The sequence below is a fragment of the Mycothermus thermophilus genome (genome assembly GCF_041956435.1).
Source record: "Mycothermus thermophilus strain CBS 625.91 unplaced genomic scaffold VTJ04scaffold_1, whole genome shotgun sequence".
Taxonomy (NCBI): domain Eukaryota; kingdom Fungi; phylum Ascomycota; class Sordariomycetes; order Sordariales; family Chaetomiaceae; genus Mycothermus; species Mycothermus thermophilus.
In genome coordinates, this window is record NW_027191427.1 from 1,745,053 (window position 1) to 1,765,444 (window position 20,392).

Below are 20,392 nucleotides of genomic sequence, written 5' to 3' on the forward strand. Positions count from 1 at the left end.
GTATAATCTTCCCTCGGTCATGCGAAGCCATTGCCCACAATGATTGAATCAACGGCTCCGCCGTTATCCGTGCCGTCCGTCGTCTTCTCGGTGGTCGCTCTCCTCTGCATCTCCGTCGTCGTCATCCTCATCCTGCGACACTTCCTCCCCCTTCGCAGCACCCCCGCATACCTTCTCGTCCCCGTCTTCTTTGCGCTATGGCTTCCCGCGAGCATGGTCTTCTTGGTGCCAATAGACCTGGCGTCGAGCGCCACGGTCGATGATGTGGACGCCAGGGGAATCTGGTTGCCTGAACGGGCCTTGACGGTCTCGTGGAGGATAAACTACTGGCTTACCTTTGCCCTGACTTGGTATGCCCTTCTTCGCGTGTCCCAGTTCGCCTGCCGGCCTGATGAATTAATTCTCTGCTTCCAGGTTCATTCTCCCTATCCTCGGCGAGTACTCTGACTCTGGTTACCGCGATGCGAAAGCCAAGCTCATGGACTCCCTTCGCGCGAATGCCCAGTACTACGCCATCGTCTTTGGCACCGGTTTCCTGGGGTTTATTTACGTTCTTTGGTCCTACGGCCATTTTTCCACCTCGCTCAAGAGCACCATTATCGCCCTCGCCTACTGCTGGGGTCTCGTCCTTGTCATCTACTTGATGGGCCACGGCCTCGTCTCCATCCCTCGCCGTCTGTTCCGCAGCGCAAACATCAGTGGAAGGTTGCGTCGGATCCAGGCGCAGGCCCCGAGAGCCTATGAGAAGATGACCGAGGCAGAGATGGACCTAGAGGACCTCGAACTACAAGTCGCCGAGCTGAGCCGACGCAAGGGCGGAAGTATCAGCTTGTTTGAAGACTGGGTGGAAGAGCTGGTTGATATGGTCAATCTCCCGGAGTCGCAGCCCGCCAGGGACAGCGTCGTCAGGGGCACAGGAGACCGGAGCCCCCTGCCCAACGTCATCACCGAAAAGTACCTGGCTGAGCTCACCCGCCGCTTTGTGAGAGCAAGGCACGCCCGGGCCAGATACGTCAGCGAGTGGAACCGCTTGCTGGAAGACGCCGTGAGGACCCAGGCCATTTTGGACTCTGCAGCATCCAAGAAGCTGGATTTCGGCAAGGCCTCCTCCGCCGCCGGCTTCTGGGACCGCATTACCATCCTTACCCCTTACACCCGCTACCTCGTCCATTACCACCTGGTCCCTTCCCTCCAGCTGGGCCTGGCAGTCCTCCTTTCACTCGCGTCCATCTGCATCGTCTGGTCCGAAATCATCAAGTCCATCTTCCCCCAACTTTCCATCATCCGCTACAGCGTCGTCCACCACCAAGTCACCGAAAAGGGCCGAATCGGAGCCGCCGGACAGGTCATCGCCGCCCTGTGGATGCTGTACATGTGCGCCGCGTCCCTCATTTCCATCACTGAGGTCAAGGTCTGGCGTGGTCGCGCCCTCGTCCGCCGTAACACCGCTCCCGAATCCGCCTTCTGGTACGCCAGCCAGGTCGCGCGTCTCAGCGTGCCACTGACGTACAACTTCATGACCTTCCTCGGCGCTGTCTACAAGGACACCGTGTTTTACCGCTTCCTGGGCGTGTCCATCGACCTGACGCCCTTGGGAAAATGGTTCGACTACCTTTTCCCGGCGTTCATCCTCCTCCCCGTCTGCGCCACGCTGTTCGGCCTCTACGGCCGCGTCCGCCGCGCCGTCGGCTTCGGCTGGGATGTCCTCGACCACGGCGACGATGAGGACGACGAAAACTCCGGCCCGCTCCGCTCGTGGCGCGAGGGCAGAGACCTCATCGAGCGCGAACTCAACGGCACGTCGGCCGCCATCCGCGCGCGTCGGACAGGCGCCGGCGCCGGAGCGACGTCGAGGGCGGCGCCCATCTTGTCCATCCCACGCGCTGCTACTCCTGGGTCGGGCGCTGCGGCTGGCCCGTCGGGGAGTCGCCGCCCCACTACCCCGTTTGGGACATCCCCTTCTGCCGGCACCTCTGCTCCGGCGCAGAGATATCCCCGCCAACCAACCACCTCAGCCAGACGCAGGCCGCTGCTCGATGACGAGGACGAAGACGAAAGCTTTTTCGACTCGTTCGGCCACCGCTTCAGGAATACCATCGACACGTTCGAGGCGCCAAAGTGGTTGCAGGACATTGGGCAGGGGATCACCAAGCCCAAGTGGATGGGCGGTAGTGGTGGTGGCGGCGGTAGTAGCAGCGGTTCGAGGGCTGCTGAACCTGAGGGTGGCGGGGTAGATTTTAGGAGATGGTTCGGCGGCGGCGGCGGTGGTGGTAGTAGTGGAAGGGAAGGCAGGATTCGGTTGTGATTGTTGTTTATTTTTGTTTGGCTTTGGGTTTGGTCTCTCAAGGTTGTTTCTGGGGCTTGGGTTTGTGTCTTATTGCCTTGGCGAGAGCTGGACTTGATCATGCTTTGGGAGTTTGGATTCGGGGCTTGGGACTCGGGAAACTACACGCGAGACGCGCGCTTTGTTGTCTTGAACATAGACAGACTTTTTGGGACGTTGGGTGGTTGGGACGGAACCGTTCTTTCGCAACAAAGCATTGCTGGGCGTTTCTACGGTCGGGCGTCCGGGGATTTTCGAGTTCGAAGTTGAGATGGAAACATTGGGTTATTCGCGGAGTCGTTGGTAGTGTAGAATAAACATACAAACGGTTTCCTACGTTGCTAAACAGCAATCTCATCTGTGCCCAGGCAAGTCATCACCTGGGTGTAGGGCTGGTGGCTTTGAAGGTAAACCAACCTGTCACATGGAAAATGTACCTGGGTGAAAACAGGCAGTGAGAACAATGTGATGTGTGCGTGTCAACATACGGTTTACTCAGACATCCGCGTTTTTGTATACCATCCGAAACTCCCATCTAATGGTACAATCCTCTAGAAATCCGTCGCTGGTCGGGTAGACCTTGCTCCCTGGGTATCTCATATAAGAAATCCTTGAAAAAGAACCCCCGAACACTATTCCATCCACCGAATACCATCCATCCATCTATCCGTTCACCGTTCCATAAACCCCCAGGAATCGCCGAATCACATGAAAAGCAAACCACAACAAAAACGTAGTCCCACAACTTCGCTCATACTCCCATGCCCTATGTCGTCGAGACATCTCATACCAAACCATCAAATGGGCCATGAGTCACTTCCATGACCGTTTCCCTTGCCCTCGAAAGTGTCCCCTTCTGGTTCGGTTCAGGAGAGGTAAACGTCGACATCCATCGTTCCCGTCGGCTCTTTGGCGTACATGATAGCAACGGCGCGGTCCCAGTCCGTTTGCTGGCCGATCTTGACGCTTCCAACAGGAGTGTGAGCCACGTAAGATGGCGTGGTAGCCCACCCCCTGAGGTTGTGGTCGAGCATGGACAAGGTGAATCGATCCGCATGGCGGAAGACGGCCGGCTGCATGATGTTGCGTTGTTGGACGGAGTGAAACGAAAAGCGGTATTTCATCTCCGCATCCTCAGGAACCGCAATGTTGAAAATCGGAAACTGGTAAAAGTCCACGGCAGATTGCAACTCGAGTCGAACCTTGTTGAAGACCACGGTGTGGGCAGTGACTGCGACGCTGGTCGAGATATTGGGACCAGAAGAAGCGGCGGCAGCGTTGGAGGCAGCTGTCTGGGCAGCGACTGCAACTCGGGCCGAAATATCGTTCCCAGAGGCGACGGCGCCATTGCTGGATGCGGCTGGATGGGCATCGACTGCGGCGTTGGCAGAATTATCGGCACCAAGAGCGGAGGCCGCAGTGTTGGAGACGTCCGAAGGCGAATCGTCGATAACAATTGGGTCCTCAGCGGTTCCGCCGGACATGGCAGGCGAGGGCGCAGCGGCAGACGGAGACCGAGTCCCGCTGTTGGAAGAGGATACCTCCGCTCTTTCGGCGTGTCGCTTATTCCGTCTCGGGTCGTTCGAACGCTTGTTGCTGTACTCGCGATAGACTTGGAGGGCAAAGGTGGCCAGCAAACTGTAAATACAGACCGTTAGTGACACGTTTGCTCGCACTCATGGGACCTAGAGGGGCAAGTGAATGGAAGCATCTTACAAGGTTGAATCCTGCGGCCAAATCTTTTGGCGGGCCGAGCCAGGGTTGTGGCCAAAGTACTTCAGGCCAAGTCCTTCGTCAACGAGCAGACGCCAGCTGAGGGTAACGAGCACCCTCTTGGTATCGTCCCCGCGTGAGTCGTGGTGGACGAGCTGGTGCGCCCAAGGCGTCTTCAGGAACAGTTTGATCTCGTCCCGAAGAATGTTCCCCGCAAGAGGAGTCAACTCGAGCCACCTGAAGATGTCCTCGGGCTTGGTTCCACGGCCTGCGTGTCTGGTTAGCCACCTACTTGTAACTAAAAAGTCAAAAAGAGAAGAGAGAGAAGAGAGAAAGAAAAAAATAGAAGGAAAGAAGAAGAAAGGAAGGAAAGAAAGAAAAGAAGAAGGAAAGGAAAAAGAGAAAACAAGAAAGAAAACAAAAGACTTACGCAAAGTCATGTAGGGCACGATCGCCATGGCGCCCTCGAGGGTGTCGACCCTCTGCGGCAGCGAATTGCCGCGGTGGGTTTTCGACCCGGCGTACCGGAAACCCGGGATGTTGGAAACGAGGACTCTCTCGTCATCGTTCCCAGAGCGATTGCTCAGCACCAGCTCAGCTGGGGCAGCTGGCTGGTGAGCGGAAACTGTCCGAGGAGCGCTCGTCGCTCTCATTTCTGCTTCAGCGTCAACAACTTGAACTGCCTCGCCGAGAGTTTCGTAAAGATCGGCCAACTCGGCCTCGTCAATCTGGTCATCTGGACCGGGACCGTCCGAGACGGGTCCCGCGATGCCATCACTGTGGTGAAAAGACTGGAGACTAACCACGTTGTCACCCGAAGTGTGGCCGTCCCGGGGCACCGAAAAGGCCCCGGAAGGCTCAGGGACAATCGGTAGTGTGAGCTGCGGCATCGTGAGGGCCGGCGGCTCGCTGGACTGAACCTGCTCGGTGGGCACGACGGGAAAAGTAAGCCCGAAATTGTTAGTAACCGCCTCCTGGGGGCGGCTGAGCGACGACAGCTGGGCTGTGTGCTCGTGATGATCAAAATCGGGAGGAGACGTGGAATCGATCGCTCCCGTGGAGAGGGGAGGAGACTCCATGTCGTCCCAAAGGGACCCTTCCTCGAAAAGCGAATCGATGTCGCAATCCGGATCCGGTGAACTGTACGCCATGGTCGGTGGCGGATTTGATGATGATGACGAAGTTTGCGATGGCGGAACGAGCGTTGAAGACGACGAGGTCAATGATGGTGACAAAATCGACAAAACTCGACTTACTCGACATCGTTTGAGGAAGGCGTGTTCTGGGCGTGTGATGGTCGTACTTTAAACGTGGTGGGCCTGGGTGAGTGGGACGCGACGAAGAGGAGTCCTCTTTCCTTTTTTCGTGGTCTTGGCTGAAGTTTCGTTGTTTTGGTTGGTTCGGATGAATGCGTGTGTCTGGGTTCCGTGGGCACGCTAACCCTATTACGTAGGCGGTGAAGCTGCCAGGGTTGAGGACGGCAGGAGCCCCACACCAACATGGTGGGATGAACGTGTCGTCTGTGACTGATGCCTGGGAGAACAAGTTCACGTCCATCAACACCGATCGGGCTTCACAGTTCCATGAGACATCTGCGAGATTCCAAGCCGCTGGCTTTTACCGGTAGAATGGGGTATTTTTGAGACTTTGAGGGTAAAAAAAAAAAAAAAGGAAGAGAGAGACTGCTTCCCTGCCAAAGGGGTACAAACTTCTGCCTGGCTTTCGTCCATAAAGTGACTTTCTTTCTGGCAGCCGAGGTGTAGCGCTGTCTTGACGGAATGAGGATTGTCCCATTCTGGTGACCAGTCCTGCTCGTCTAGTGTTAGGGTTCGAACCGATGGCGCGTGCGTCTGTCGGCTCGTCCTCTGTCAAATCCACGGCTCTTGGATCTCCTTCTGAGAGAAGCCAACCATGCTGGAGGGTATGTGTTGGGTGTAAGAACTGAAGGTTAAGATGTGAGAATCAAAGTGACTGGAAGAATTGCAACGAGTCATGATCAGTAGGGCTGGAAACCTGGAAGAGAGAGGCAGGTAGTATGCCAGGTCTTGAGCCTTCTGAGGATGAGAAATGCTGAGGTGCTGGATGGTTGTTATATTGGTGGTTGCGTAGGCGGGTGAGTTTTCTTGATGCCTCCCACGCAGAGGAGGCTTGCTGAGCTAGTGTTGGTATCTAGAGCCTCTCGAAGGCCAACCTGGATGGATCGATCACGAGTGAGTTTTACGATGGTAGGGGGAAAGTATAGCTCTTTAAAATTTATATTAGGTATTTGCCTACTTCTGGTTTAAACATCCCCAAGATATGTATCTCCAAGTCTTGCTCTGTCCAAATTCTTGTTGGATTTCCATGCATCCAGTTGACATCCTCAGTTTGTCACTCCTTCAAATCCAGTTTGCTAAACTCCGTGTTAAACTGACTCTCTATAAATCCAACGGGCCTACATCTGCCAGTTTTCTCTCACTGCTTGAAGCATTCCCATTCCGAATGGCATCGTCGTAACTCGATCAATGTTGTAAAAATATCATCTGAGATCCTGTAGAGCCTTGTGGCTCACAGATGTCCCGTGAACTGTGATCATCAATACCCGGACAAGACCACCACCTTCCATATCTCTTCCAGCCTTTCACCGTGAGCAACCAGTGAGAACCAGTCACACGCTGTGTCCATTGGGCCCAATGGCAGTGAAAATATGGGTAGAAAGCTGAGCAAACACCCGCAAACACAGCCTCGGACGCATTCCTTGTTCTCTTTCCAACAGTCACGTAAACGAGGGAACAGTCACAACATCACACCATGTGCTCTTGCACGCTAGAGCAAGAAAAGACTCGACGGCATGACGGGAGCAGTCCGGAGAACATCCCGTACCTATTTCCCCTGCTTTTGTGATGACATGGAGTTTGGCGGCAAGAGATTCGGAATAATAGCCACACCAGCCAACACCGGGGCTTGATTCCTGACGCCAATCAAGCACCTGCCTACCCAAGAAGAATGATAAACGACTGGTCAACAAAACAGTCCAAACATTGTCGTCCCTCTCCCCTGTCTGACTCCAGCCGCCGTGATTGCGGAAGACAATCACACACAAGGCCGTCTCTTGTCGAACCCGGACCACCAGTGAGAGAGCTTAAGTCAAGGCACACCCAGACAGGCAGAAATTAGGTTTACTCATCACCCCGAGGATGACGATGATGGGGATGATGGAACCTTCTCGGGCATTCTTGCCACCCATCGGGCCATCTCTCTCTCATCTCCTCGATCCCCTTGCCTTGCTCCGTTTTGGCTCCTTCAGCGAGCGATCCCAGCGTTTTGGTCAGCAGGCGGGCAGAGAGGTACCTGGAGGGCGTGGGGATAACACAAAGTACCTTGACAAGGGATAACGAGGGCATGGGAAATGTCACAACAAAAAACGTGAGACGAGCAGGCTGCGAGTGATGGTTACACAGTGACGAGCGGTGGCTGGACGAGGGATCAACCAGTCAAAGGCGGCGAGAAACATGCCTACAGATGGCAGGGAGTGCGAGTGGATAGTAAACTTCGGTCTGGCACTGTCCGGTGAACTCATGTGAGAGAGGTGTGTGTCCAAATAATCAAGTCTTTGAACGGAGAAGGGCGGGAGGCCTGGGTTGATTCAGAGTGGTGGCGTAAACTGGGCCTTGTGATGGGCAGACATCTATGTTGTCTGGGCAACATCGCACCTGGAGGTATCACGGGAACTCAAAACTCACGAATCAAAAAACTCAACAGGGAGTATCATTCACATCAACAATGACTGCCCGTTGTCATAATGACATACATGCTGCGATAGGCATCAACCATGTACTATCAGGTGACACACATTGTCATAACATTGACATCATATATTTTTCGAAAAGCTTTGTCTCTACTCACATCCCGAAGCCAGCCACGCCTGCCATGTCTGGACGTAAACAATACTACAGACACGGTCCGCTCCAAAACACTACACCCATACTTCAGGGTACATGCAGATAAAGTAATACATACACCTCCCAAACAAACAGGACACTCACAGCTTATACGCCCACCTCTGCGCCGGCTTCGCGCCGACATGGATCCTAAACACCGCACCGCCAAGCCTCTTGCTCTCTCCTTCGCCCTCCTCGTCACCGGCAGTAGTAATCAGCAACTCTCCGGCAGGCGTGAGGTCGCAGCAGGTCGCGTTCCTGGTCGGGATGGTCACCTCGCCAACCAGCTTGCCCTCGGGCGAGAGCTTGAGGACCCTCGACTCTCCGTAGACGGCATGCCACAGGTTGCCTTCGGTGTCGACGCGGAAGCCGTCGGGCTCGCCGGGGCCGTCGTGGCGGTAGAAGATGCGCTCGTTAGAGAGCGGCGAGTCCGGGGTGTCCGGGTTGTAGTCCCAGGCGATCACCTCGCGCGCGGTCGAGTGGGTGAAGTACATGGTCCGGCCGTCCGGAGAGAAGCCGACCGAGTTGGGGATGGTGAGGCCCTCGCGAGCGCGAGAGGGGGCGGTGGTGGATTGGGCGAAGCGGTAGAGAGAGCCTATAGGAGGATGGTTAGACACAGGTGGGGCATGAAAGATGAGAGCAAAACAGTAAACTATCGAATGTTGTGATGCATAAACTGGCTGGAGTTGCACGCATGTCATGCTGCAACCACCCTACCCTTGACAAGTCTGACGTGTCGGCGTCGGTCGGCATGTTGCTTGACAGCATACAGGCAACCACATGCCATTCACTGCGCCGGCGGTCATAGCTATGGACCCAGAGAGGCGGTATGCCACCCCCTTGCTCCGATCCGTCGGCTTGCCACGTGGTGGACGACGTACAGCAACAAACGTCCCATTGGACCCATTGAAAAGGAAAGCAAACCAAAGCAAGCAGGCAGAGCACAAAACAAATAACACAAAAACACAAGATAGAGTCACTCACCCTCAGCCTGGAACGGGCCCTTCCCAAAATCCGTCATGGTCCCGAGCCAGAACCTTCCATTGGGATCGACGGCGCCATCGTTGCTGCGGATCCGGTCGGCCCTCTCGTCGGGGAACTTGGTGATGTACTCATAGGTTCCCATCTTGCGGTTCAGGACGGCCAGGCCCTGCTTGGCGCCGATGAGGATGGACTCCTGGGGGTCGCGGCCCTCAATGTCGGCAGTGACGGTGACAGCCTCGGTGAACTGCAGCGTGGTGAGGGAGGAGGGGCCCTCGGCCAGCGAGACGGTGTGGAGGCGCTGCTTGATGATGTCGACGAAGCGCAGCGTGTCCGTGGCCGGCTCGTAGTAGGGCCCCTCGCCGAGCGAGCAGTGGGTTTCCACGAATGGCTCGCTGACGTGCCAGCGCTGGAAGTCGGCCATGGTTGTTGGTGAGACGTTTGTTGAGGGGTGATTCACACGTGTGGGTATCTCTCTCCCTGGGGTTGGGATCAGCTTGGAGTGAAGCAGATGTTGAGTCCAGGAGGGCAAAGTACCTCTCAGGAGCCAGCGCCGGGCAAGAGCCGTCGCAAAGGCATTTTAATAGCCTGTTTCCGCGCCATTGCGCTTGTCTTGCAAAGATGCGGAGCTCACACAACAGGCGGGATCGCGGGGATCGCGGGGTCACAGTCCTGAAACTTCGGGCGGAAGACGGCCCTCAGATCCGCCGCTCGTCGGTTCATGGCAGTTTGGCAGCCGCCGCCGGGAAAACTGATGTGGATCTAGGTGAGGTGTTTTGTGTCCCTGCCGTCGGTAGAAGACGTGGGTTGGAATATAGAGCAGCCCGTTCCCGCCGGCCGCTACGCACTACATAGTACTTTACCTGACTCTTTGCTGACGTCGTGCCGAGTTTGCGTTCGGATGATGGCCGGAGGAGACGTTGTCGGGAGCGGGGTGGATCGTTGCGGCATGCATGCAACCCAAACACCACAAACAATAACCCGGATGTTTGAAGCCCCGCGCTTCCCAGTTGGCTGCCTTTCTCAGTAGATGGTATACCGTTTTTTGCCTCTCCGGGATCTGATGCAAGTCGAGGTTTGGCGAATAAAGCATAGTTCGACATGCACGGCAGCCAAGTCCAGCATAAGGCCACCAACCGGACTCGAAAAAGGGCCGAGACGGTTGGTGATGGGGAATCGCAGTTTTTCGACTCTACCCTTGCTTCCTTCGATTGAAGTGTTGGTGGGAACAAAAATGTTTGCGACTACAGTACACTAGTAACTACCGAGTAGGCGTCCTCAGTTCGACATTCATTTGGGTTTTCTTGACTGACTGGTGTCTTGCTTGGGCTCGGGGGGTTGCCTGGCATGAACGATATCCCTCTGAGACAACAGTCCCTCCTGTTCCTGGACATGCTCAAGTCCTGGAGTGTGTCGGGTCCCGACTGCCGACGTTGAAACTGGCGTCGTTAGTTAACTCAGGTCCGTCCAAGCAATATTTTGGCCGCGACACCTCGCCAGCACGGATTCCTCTGAGAAATTGCATGTTCGCATTCGTTCTGAGGACGGGCAACGAGAGGTCTGTGGTGGCGAGCTGGAACACATGATCTGCGGGCTGCATCGTGGATTCCCTCAACGTTTGATGGGGCTGAAGTGAAAATGAATGTGTGATGAATGATTGAATGAATGAGAGAGCCAGGGGTGGGGAAAGTGATGGCACACAGACTTTCATCACTTTGACCTTGATTCATCATTTTCCGAGGTTGGGATTTGTGAGATTTCCATCTCATTCACCCTGTGGGTCCGCGAGATTGGATGTGACCTTTTCATCGGCCTCTTTCATCATCTTGCAACCAAACAGAACCCGACGTCCATGTCCATGTCCACTTCAACAACAGGAGGAGAGAAGACGCTGGAACCTTGGAAAACAGCCAAGAAGATGGAAGACGGTTGTTCAGCGCAACGTTGCGTTGGGCTCAACGAAAAAAAAAGCAGCACTCGGGAGGAAGTGAAATTGTGTTGTGATGATGTACCTAGGTGGTGCCAGCCCCATTGGGTACGGAGCGCCAATTCTCTGGCCCCCAGCCCACACCCGCGTGCGAGATGCGCAGGCAATGCAGAGCCGGGGGATCCACGCAAATCGTGCTGCAAGCCATCGAAAACGCGGGAAGGCGCTGCATGTCAGTTGGCTTTTCCGTCGTCGTGGGTGATCCGGGCTGGCGGAATTTCTGAGGCTCGCAGGATATGAGTTGGCAGATCCACAGGCCACCGTGCCCCAGAGTCCCAGCGCTGTGGTTGGAGGAATCGTCCACCGGCGACGTATTCGGCCAGCACAGAATGGACAGTGTAGCGGACTATGGATGTATGCAGGTGAGTTGGCGGTTGACTTGACCGGGCTAATGTAGCTTTTTGATGCATGTCTTTACAGGCGCACCTAATGTAGAATGCATTGGTGATGTCAGTGCTAGTGACTACCTGGGTTCGACGTCGGAGCCCAAGTCCCCGTCGGGATACCGCTTCAGGTGAAGGTTGTGGAAGCCAGCCGCCTCATGTTTGATAGCTTCTTCCTTCCAGGCTTCTGCAGCTTTGGGCGGAAGGCAGGGGTTTCCAACGTTGGCCTCAGGCCGTCGAGGCTCTTGTGGACTCATGGTATCACCGCACAGATTCCCCGTACAGCTTCACTTCGTCCCTTGATCCTTGATCGGTTGTTGCCGCTTCGACCTCACTCGCGTGTTTTGGATGCAATGGGCCGAGCCGAAGTTCGAAGCCAATATCGCTAACTCAGGTAGGAACCATGTTTTGCCCAGATGATGGATGGAATGTCGTCTTCTGAGATGACCTCATCGGATACCTGCGTGTTACCAAATGTTACTGTACATACATACGGTAAAGTCCCGTCCGCCATCAATCGTGTCATGTAACGTTCCAAGCTCGTCAACGACGGCAGCATAGTGCAGCTAAGGTCGCATCCAAGGCCGCATAGACATCCGAGCAAGAAACGTCTCTCCGGAATGATATGCAGGTCCTTCATAGTGTGTCGTCGATGATGGCCGCTGATCAGCTACCGTCCACGGCAGTACCTGGTTCCCCCCACACTCTGTGCCAGTTTGCAGGCTTGCTGCAGAGTAGCAGGTCTTGTGTGCTGATTTGGCGGTCGAGGAGGGTGGCATCGCCGCCAGATCATAGACGGGCGGGAGCGTTAGTTAACTGCATATGGAAAACAGCTGGCAGGTTTTCGCTGCACATCGACCCAAAAAGAGTGCCAGAATTGCCCGTCGGGCACGAATGCGAGGCGCTGACATGTTGCGGTGTCTCGGAGAAGCCGAGTCCCGGATTCAACTCGGCCTTGTTTCTTGCTCTGCGAGAGGACTTTAGTGTGTCTTTTCCATTACCCAGGTGTCAGAAACAGTTGAGGTGTTTTCTGTAGTTATATGACACTTGTGTTTGTTTCAAATCAAGCAAGCTTCAGGTTAGTTAGTACATCCTTAGAGCATAGTCAACTAACGGTCAGCCCGACTTTAGCATAGAAAGCTTCGAAAGCTTCCATCAATGCAAGACTGTGAGATCGCCGTTCCCAAGCGGAATACTTTAATGCTGAGTCTATAGTTATGTACAACTAACCTCGCGACATCTGACTTGATAAATATGAACCGTTGGACGGAAACGTCACGGAATCGTTGAACTTCCGGGTTGGTGCAGTGTGGCTGACACTCGGCATCTTCCGTGAGTGAGGACTTTGCACTAAGATTGATCACGAGTTGTCCTTTGCCCGTTGAGAATCTTGGCTTGTACAATTCCCCAGGGAACTCAAAACGGGGTTAGCCATCAACCATCAACCTCAACGTCGTGGTTGTCTTGATGTGCCATCTGCAGGTCACGTTGACATGGCGGTCAGCAAATCTCGTCTCTTCTTTGCGCTGAACCTGGTGGCGTCTGGTTTCTCTTGGGGTTAGCGCATCCAACCTAGAACCCAATATTGGAGATCCAAAATCCCCAATTCGGTGGGAAACACTAAACCGCTTTTTGGAATTTTGTCTCTTTTGGTCTTGTTCGTCGATGGCTTCTCAGCCCCATGCAAGCAAGAGCCCGCAAATCGCGAAGCTCGACCTGGCCCAAGTCTCGGCGTTACAACGTCTTGGGGCAACATCGTCATCAATTGCCATCACCAAACTGAGGTGAACTCGGAAATTGAGCCTTCGCCGGTCAGAATGAGAACCAAATCTTGCCAAAGTTTGGATCGCTCTCGGCAACGGCAAACCTTCCCCCGCAACAGGGGCTGTGCCTGTCACGTAACGCCCACGAACCATGTTGCCTTTCATCGCGAACTGCTCATGTGAGCTTCGTCTTCTGATGATGGTGTTCGATGGCGGCAGGGCTCTTCCCCCACAAGCAGACACACCGCAAGCCACACACACTCAGGTGAAGTGAGCAATCCTCACCGGCTCGGCCGCCCACAGCCTGCCCGCCCTGACGGATTCGCCTAACCTCTTCAGTGAGGCCGGTCAGTCTATCACTTGCATGATTGACCAGGGGAACGGGCCGCGCTTTGGCAGAGAGCCCGGTGAGGGAGCCGCCGATGAAAGCGACGCTGCGGCGTTTCTTGTCTTGTTGTTCGCTCCTCTTCTCACCGTCTTCATTTTCGATCAGCTCGGCACGGTCGGGACCCGCTTCTTCTTTGCACGCCATGGGTGATGACGGACATGTCGTTTTCCCGCGATTGCGCATCCACTTGGGGTCTGCCGAGCCGTTCTCCGGGGTGGGCGGTCCTCCAGTTCCGTGTCGAAAGGGTACCGTCACCTCGAGATGGTTAACTACGTAGTTACTTAGCTATTGGCGCGGAAACATCTCATCAATCTCCCTCGACCATGACCATACATCCTATCGTAGCCCTGCGCGGCACTTCGAAAATCAACATTGAGCATTGGACGTTCGGAGCAGACACGTCAGCCAGCATTCACCTGCGTTGTTCATGCTGAAACTCCCTAGCTGCTTCTGGCGTCGAAGAACAGCTGGGTTTGTGTGCTAGCTAGCGCTGCCCTGCCACGCAAGGGGGGTGTGGTGGTCGCTTTCCACATTCCCGATCTTGAACCCACCGGCATGTCTGCCAGATCACCCCTCAAGCGAAGACGCACCTTGCGTCCGACGTGTCACAGGGAAAAATGTATGTATGTACAGGCATTACGCTACACTACATAACGTTAGGTGCGGGAAGCGCAGGTGTGATGCAACAGTCGCTTTTATCTCCAGTCTAGTGAGAGGATTGCTATCGGTGAAGGATGCTCGTCACCGTCTTCTCCACAACATCAACAACACGAGTCAGGGGCATGTCAACAAAAACCAACCATGCCCGTGCGGCAAAGAGAGGTCTTCGCAGGTGTTGTGGTTGTATTTCAATTCAAGAAAACTGATAGCGTCTGGTCAAATCTCACGAGCCTGAGCAATCACGAGCAGCAGAAGGCGTCTTCCTTCGTCCGGAGCTGGATACCGAGCTGGTAGCTTGTTGCTTTTGCTGCTGGGCTGCGGTGAAAGAGCCTTGTTCGCCAAGAAGCCAAGCTAAGCGCTCCAGCGCGGCTTTTCGCAGGGTTTCTTTTCCCCACTGGGGGCGGCGCCAAAAGAAGTCAAGAACCAGCTGGTTGGGTTCCAATCATGGAGCGGTCAACACAGAGAAGCCTGCCATCGTCGACAAAAGCCCCTGTCCCCCGCCACAAGTTTTGTTGCAGGAGCAGCACTGGCGGTGCGAGAGATTGCCGTGGGAAGTTCAGCATCGTCGACATACCTACGGATAACTCGTTATGGAAGGTTCATGATATTTAGCTGTGGATGTTGGCATGAAGGTTGGTCTGTCCCGGGAATGCTTGCTGGGCATGTGGGAGGTAAATATCGTAACAGCCTTTACAGTATGGTACCGTACGGAGCTTGATGAAACGGTACCTACCCTGGGCAGACAGTCATGGGTGTGTCTAAGTCGTCCAACAACGACCATCTTAAGGTGTCGGTTTTTTCCCCCACACCACACCGGCACAACAGGCGGGAGGGACCCTGGTCCATGCACCTGGCTCCTTGTCCGTCGTCGACCAGGAAAACAAAAATTACGGCGCGCTGGCGATGGTGACTGACCGGATCTCCCCATTATGAGCGGACATGAAGGCCATACAACACTTCTCCAGCAGCCCAAGGGACCCAGGGTTCGGCCAAATCTGGCCTCGTCTGCTTGGGCTCTAACGATTATTTTGACCTACGTAACTGCTTCACAGTAGGTCGGGTAACTAAGCCAGCCCGAGACCCTCTATCAACTTGGACGCCAACAAGAAACCCCAGCTGGTCAAGAAACAACAAGGTTTGCTGGAACGGACAGGGAAGGCTAGTGATATCGAGCCGCTGCTGTCTCTGCCTTGTTGTTGCTGCTGGGGCTCAGTCACATCCGGCCCAGCAATCAGTTACATATACGCTTTTATGTGAATGAACGCCGCCAGAAACACCATTAACGGCCACTGTTTCACGGGAGGAACCATCATCGAGAACAACGGGACTTCTTTTCGTCGTCACTGGGTCCGTTGACGCAACCGAGAGAGCCACTGGAAGCAGCGGAATCCGAGCCCGAAGCCAAGTCTCAGTCTGTACCAGAACAACCAACGACGGGCTCTCGCTGTGCCGTGTAGGTCGCCAGAGTCGGCCCAGACGATCACCACTGGCCTCCCACTAAGCAGCATCTGCCAGTGTTATGCTCAGTGCCAATCACCTTGTTGTCATTTCCCCTGTACCTCTCTCGCAAGGGGGGTGTCTCTCCTAGGGGATCTCTTCAACCGTCTGCATCCCACCTGGACACCCTTACCTCCACATAGGTCCGGTGCACACATACAGAGGGGTGGGTGTTTTGCAGTGTTTCTTCGCAGTCATTCGACGTGGCCGAACCACAACGCTGATTCGCCCAGCGAGGAGACACAAGCTGTCTCTTGGAAGACGGAAAATAATAAACCTGTTACCACCACTGCCCGGGCCCTGGCAACAGTCTTCTAACCTGCCAGCCAAACGCGCCGTCGCCGAGACGACATCTCGTCACTTGGGCGATCCAGTCGCAACCTCGACCGCCCGCCCCAAGAGTCAACGCGGTGCCAGGTTGGCCAGGCTTGCTTGCCTCTGTTACTTGGGGCTGCGAGTCGTCAAGGGACGCAGGCACCGCCGCCTTAGCTGACAAGCTGGACAGCCGGGGCCAGACAGGCAGTGCCGAATCGCGTCCACGGGCGTCCATGCCTGAGAGCCAGCGGCGGCTCCCCGAGCGAAGGAGAAAAGGCCGCCATGTCGCAGGGGGATCCCTCGTCTCACCAGATCTCGCCCCCGTCCACGAGGTCACCGGCGAGAGCAGCAGACGTCGCTTCGGCGGCTTCGATCCAGCAACAGCAGAGCCGCGGCCAGCAGCACCACGATGCAAGGCCGACACAGCAGCAGCACCTTCGAGACTCTGCTGACTTCCCGCTAGCACGAGGCGATGGGCCAGACCAGCAAGCTCCCACCACCGCACGCGGAATTCTGAACCGGCTCGAGCCCAGCGGGAGCGTAGCTGCTGAGCCTAGCTATCTTCAACAGTCGGCCCCCGCGCCCAGGCACACTCGGTCAGCAACCATGGGGGCAAGCCCGTACGCACCTCCAATCGGTTCGCCGATAACGTCTGCCAGACCTCAGACTCCGACGACTTCGACGCCGCGGCCATCCACCCAGCCTGCCCCGGGCCTCGGATCGCCCGGGGCGCGGCCGCGCACAGCTCCAGAACATGGATCTCCACAAGCCCACCCTGCGTCCATCGCAGCAAGGCGCATCCTGACGCCAAAGTCCCCAAGAGCCGCCGGCTTAAGCAGGGCTGCGATGAGGTCGATCGAGGCGGCGCAACATACGGGAGTCCTGCAGGGAGTCGCGGCCTCAAGAGGGACAACGGCATCCGCATACGATCCGCAATCCTACGGTCCCGGACCGTCGCCTCTCGGTACGCCTCCTCAGTTTTACAGCGCCTCCTCCGCCACCACCAGGCCCGCGATACAGTCGCCAACCCGGCCGACATCGAGTCTTTCCCGGTCACTTTCCCACCCGACCCTGAGCCAGGACTTTTCGCGACCACCGCCACTGGAACCGACTCCGTCGCTAGGAGGGGTGAAACGAGAACATGGTGGCCAGCCCGTTCTCTCAGGACCTCCATATCCGACACCGTTCCCGACGAGCCAGCCGTTGAGTGCGCCGAGCAGCTGGGCTGATGCCAGATGGACGCCGGTTCCGCTGAGCGCGGTGGACGCAAAGAGCTTAGCCTTGGCGGAAGGTCAGCCGGTGATCACGATCCAGCCGCAGCACGGGGAGGAAATTCTGGTGGCGGTCGACGTACATCAAGGGTCGAGGCAGGCGGACCAGAAACGGCAGCGTAACGCGGGGGCATCGGCCAGGTTCAGGCAGAGGAAGAAGGAGCGGGAAAGGGAGCAGCAGGAAGAGATGCAGAAGCTGGAGGCGGAGAATAGGGAGTTGACGAGGAGGAATGAGGAGTTGATGAGGCAGCTGCAGGAGGTGGGAGAACAGAGGGATTTCTACCGGGCCGAAAGAAATCGCCTACGGGATGCCCTCTTGAGGTTGCCAGGAGGAAGGGAATGGGCCGAGGGTGGACCGCCGAGTCCTGTGCTGACGCCGACGAAGCCCGAGCACTACCCATCCGAGAGTAATCCTCAGCAGCACCAAGCCCCTCCGCCGTTGCTGCCGCCACCAACATCGAAAACTCCGCAATCCCATTCGGAATCACAACAACAAAAACATCAACAACCGCAGCATCCTCCGCCTCCTCCTCCACCTTTCCCGCCCCGCACCGCTCCCCGGGAACCGCACCACGTCCGTCCGGCCTCCTACGGCGACATCTCCGACTTCGAACGCCCCTCCCGCCGCCGCCGCACCGACTCGGAGCCCCAACCACCCACGAGCTCCTACCGCCTGCTCTCCCAATCCCAAGCTCCCCCGCCGCCGCCGCTTCTCCCGACCGTCACCTCCGGTCCCGCCATCCCCGCGCCGCTCCCGACTCCCATCTCCCTCCCTCCCATCTCTCACTCCCTCTCCGGTCCGAGCCCGCCCTCTTTCGCCATCCCCCCTTCTCCACACGTCACACCTCCGCTGCTTCCCGCGCTGCCGCCACACCCACCAACCGCTCCGCCAGGTAGTCATTCCTCCGGCACGGCAAGACTGCCGCCGTTGAGGTTTGACGCTTCTTCGTCATCTTCTTCGCTACACCACCACCATCACCATCTCCCAGGCCAGGGGCAGGCGAGAGTGACGGCCACGACGACGACCCCATCGGCGACACCGCCGCCAGGGTTGGCCGGGCCGTTGCCGCCCCCGCCTCCGCCGGGAATGGCGAGGCCGGGGTCGCGGGGAGGACGGGAGTATGGAGGGAGCAGTGGGGTAGGTGTTGGAGCGGTGACGGCGACGACGAGGCCGCTGCCGTATGAGACGGGGTGGGCTACGGAAGAAGGGGTTGGGATGGGAATGAAGGAGGACGGCGCTGGTGCGAGGAGGTGAAAGGGGGAAGCGGTTTACGGACTCTGGAAATGTGGAAGCTGGCTGGAGGCTGAAGGCTGGATGGAGCAGAAGTTGGTGAGCGAAGCCAAACACCTTCTCGGGATCCGCGGCCGGTGCTATCAACAAACAACAACAACGACGACGACGACATCATCATCAGACGCAGCAACACTATCGCTTTGTCTCCTACAATACCCCTCTCTTTCTCTTTCTTGATTTGTGGTATTATTATTACACCAACTTTTTTCATTCCCTTTGTCGTATCATCTTCATCCGGAACACTAGCGGCGACCACCATCATTTATTAGACGGCTTACAATCTCGGGCAACCGACATTTCTGGACACCTGGGAGGGGAAGTTCTCTTGGGAGAAACGGGAAGAAAAAAAAAAGAATCTGTGGGGTGGGGACAAAGGATACCCATTATCATCACTACACACTTTTCTCTCAGGGAATTTCTCTCCGCCTTTCCTTGTGTATTCCACGTTTATTATACCCTCTCTTGTTTTCCTTTGTCGTCTCTCAGTCACACTCTCCCTCCTCGTCAGTTGAGAAATATTCTCCTGTTATAATCGCCTCCCCTCGTTGGAGGGGGTTGGGGCACCTGTAATCTTCGATTCTCTTACATCTCTCTGTCACACTCACACACACACACAGTCTCTCGACACACATTTCCTTTGTCTGGGCATAAGCATTATCTCGGAATCGGCATCATCATATTGGGTGGCATTTCTTATCTCTCGGTTTCTCTCTGTGTCTGTCTTATCCGATTGTTACTAGCATAGTTCATCTACAGGAAGGGAGGTGTTCACGTGTCAAGTCCGGTTTTTTACTGTTGGATTTCTTGGGGAAAGCATTGATTACATTAGATTGCTGACATTGGCTAATATCCCCGTATATACCTGTTTCTCCTTGGTCTGTAATACATTTGGTCACTTTTGGGGGTTGGAGGTTCCTTTGGTTCAAAGTAAATATCTAATACTGATTCAGTATTATCTATTGGGGTTTATTTCCCGAGAACGAAGAGTCACTATAAATAATAGTAATATTGACCGCATTTGTTGTCACTTCTTCCACTTTGTTCCTCTTTGTGTGTTTATGTCTACGAGTCTTGCCATTCTTGTTTTTCGACTTTCAAATAACCGTCTTAATCCCACCAGGTCTCCAACAATCTCACCACCGCGCCAGCATCGTGTCTGTCATCTCTCTCCAACAACACTGGTCAACACGGAGCCTTGTTATGCCCAAGACTTTGTCATCACAAAAAAGCATGTGGATGGATCTGACTTTTGGCGATGCTAGCCCTTTTTACGAAAAGGCTTTCTGACGGCCGGTACAACGCAAACAGATGATAGGTTCAGGAACGGACATGGCCGCTAGGGCGCATGGCGCGCCGCGGCTGCGCATGTGCAATTCCCGGCGGCAGTCTTTTTTTGGACTAAATAGAAAACATGGCAAAGTCGAGATGGCGAGGGTCGGAGAGTTCCGGCTTCATAGCCGCCACCACTGCTGCTCTTGCCGCCGTCACAACCCAAGCATACGTAGTGGGGGCATTGATGGGGTAGGTACCGCGTAGGGAATGGATATTTCGGTTTGCAACTTCAGGTTGATTGTTGCGAAATGCTGCATAGGTCCTTAATCAAGTATCAGGCTGGAGAGAGAGGCCAGGCAGTAGAGAGTTTTTGAATCAAGTAACCCAAGGACTCAGTGAAAAGCGCGATTCAGCAACACAGTTCCAGTCCGAAAGCGCCTGGCACAAACAGGTCGCAAGCCGAGACCCAGATTCTGGGCGCAGTCATGACGACATGGCGCCTATTACCGGCGCGCTGACAGCGTGGTGCTTTTTCCAGTTACCATTGAGTTCCATTGATTTCCACTCCTGGCCCACGTGTCCAAAGGTTCCGAGTTGATGTTAGCTCTTGACGTGGAGTTTACTG

At 55.6% G+C, this 20,392-nt stretch overlaps 5 protein-coding genes across 5 annotated transcripts; 2 read left to right on the forward strand and 3 right to left on the reverse strand.

Moving 5' to 3' along the window:
- Positions 1-39: 39 nt before the first annotated feature.
- On the forward strand, positions 40-2,305 carry VTJ04DRAFT_646 (uncharacterized protein; the record flags this gene model as incomplete). The annotated part of the gene is made up of 2 exons (XM_069364681.1): positions 40-350; positions 415-2,305. 2 exons carry the CDS (start codon positions 40-42, stop codon positions 2,303-2,305), a joined length of 2,202 nt encoding a protein of 733 aa, XP_069223255.1.
- An 884-nt stretch (positions 2,306-3,189) lies between these two features.
- Positions 3,190-5,187, reverse strand: VTJ04DRAFT_647 (uncharacterized protein; the record flags this gene model as incomplete). The annotated part of the gene is made up of 3 exons (XM_069364692.1): positions 3,190-3,961; positions 4,040-4,304; positions 4,467-5,187. The coding sequence occupies 3 exons, from the start codon at positions 5,185-5,187 to the stop codon at positions 3,190-3,192; spliced, it is 1,758 nt and encodes a 585-aa protein (XP_069223256.1).
- Positions 5,188-8,057: 2,870 nt separating this feature from the next.
- VTJ04DRAFT_648 (uncharacterized protein) lies at positions 8,058-9,361 on the reverse strand (the record flags this gene model as incomplete). Its single annotated transcript, XM_069364703.1, has 2 exons — positions 8,058-8,551; positions 8,941-9,361. The coding sequence occupies 2 exons, from the start codon at positions 9,359-9,361 to the stop codon at positions 8,058-8,060; spliced, it is 915 nt and encodes a 304-aa protein (XP_069223257.1).
- Positions 9,362-13,245: 3,884 nt separating this feature from the next.
- On the reverse strand, positions 13,246-13,831 carry VTJ04DRAFT_649 (uncharacterized protein; the record flags this gene model as incomplete). Its single annotated transcript, XM_069364714.1, has 2 exons — positions 13,246-13,727; positions 13,792-13,831. The coding sequence occupies 2 exons, from the start codon at positions 13,829-13,831 to the stop codon at positions 13,246-13,248; spliced, it is 522 nt and encodes a 173-aa protein (XP_069223258.1).
- Positions 13,832-16,212: 2,381 nt separating this feature from the next.
- On the forward strand, positions 16,213-18,456 carry VTJ04DRAFT_650 (uncharacterized protein; the record flags this gene model as incomplete). The annotated part of the gene is made up of 1 exon (XM_069364726.1): positions 16,213-18,456. One exon carries the CDS (start codon positions 16,213-16,215, stop codon positions 18,454-18,456), a length of 2,244 nt encoding a protein of 747 aa, XP_069223259.1.
- Between the last annotated feature and the right edge of the window lie 1,936 nt (positions 18,457-20,392).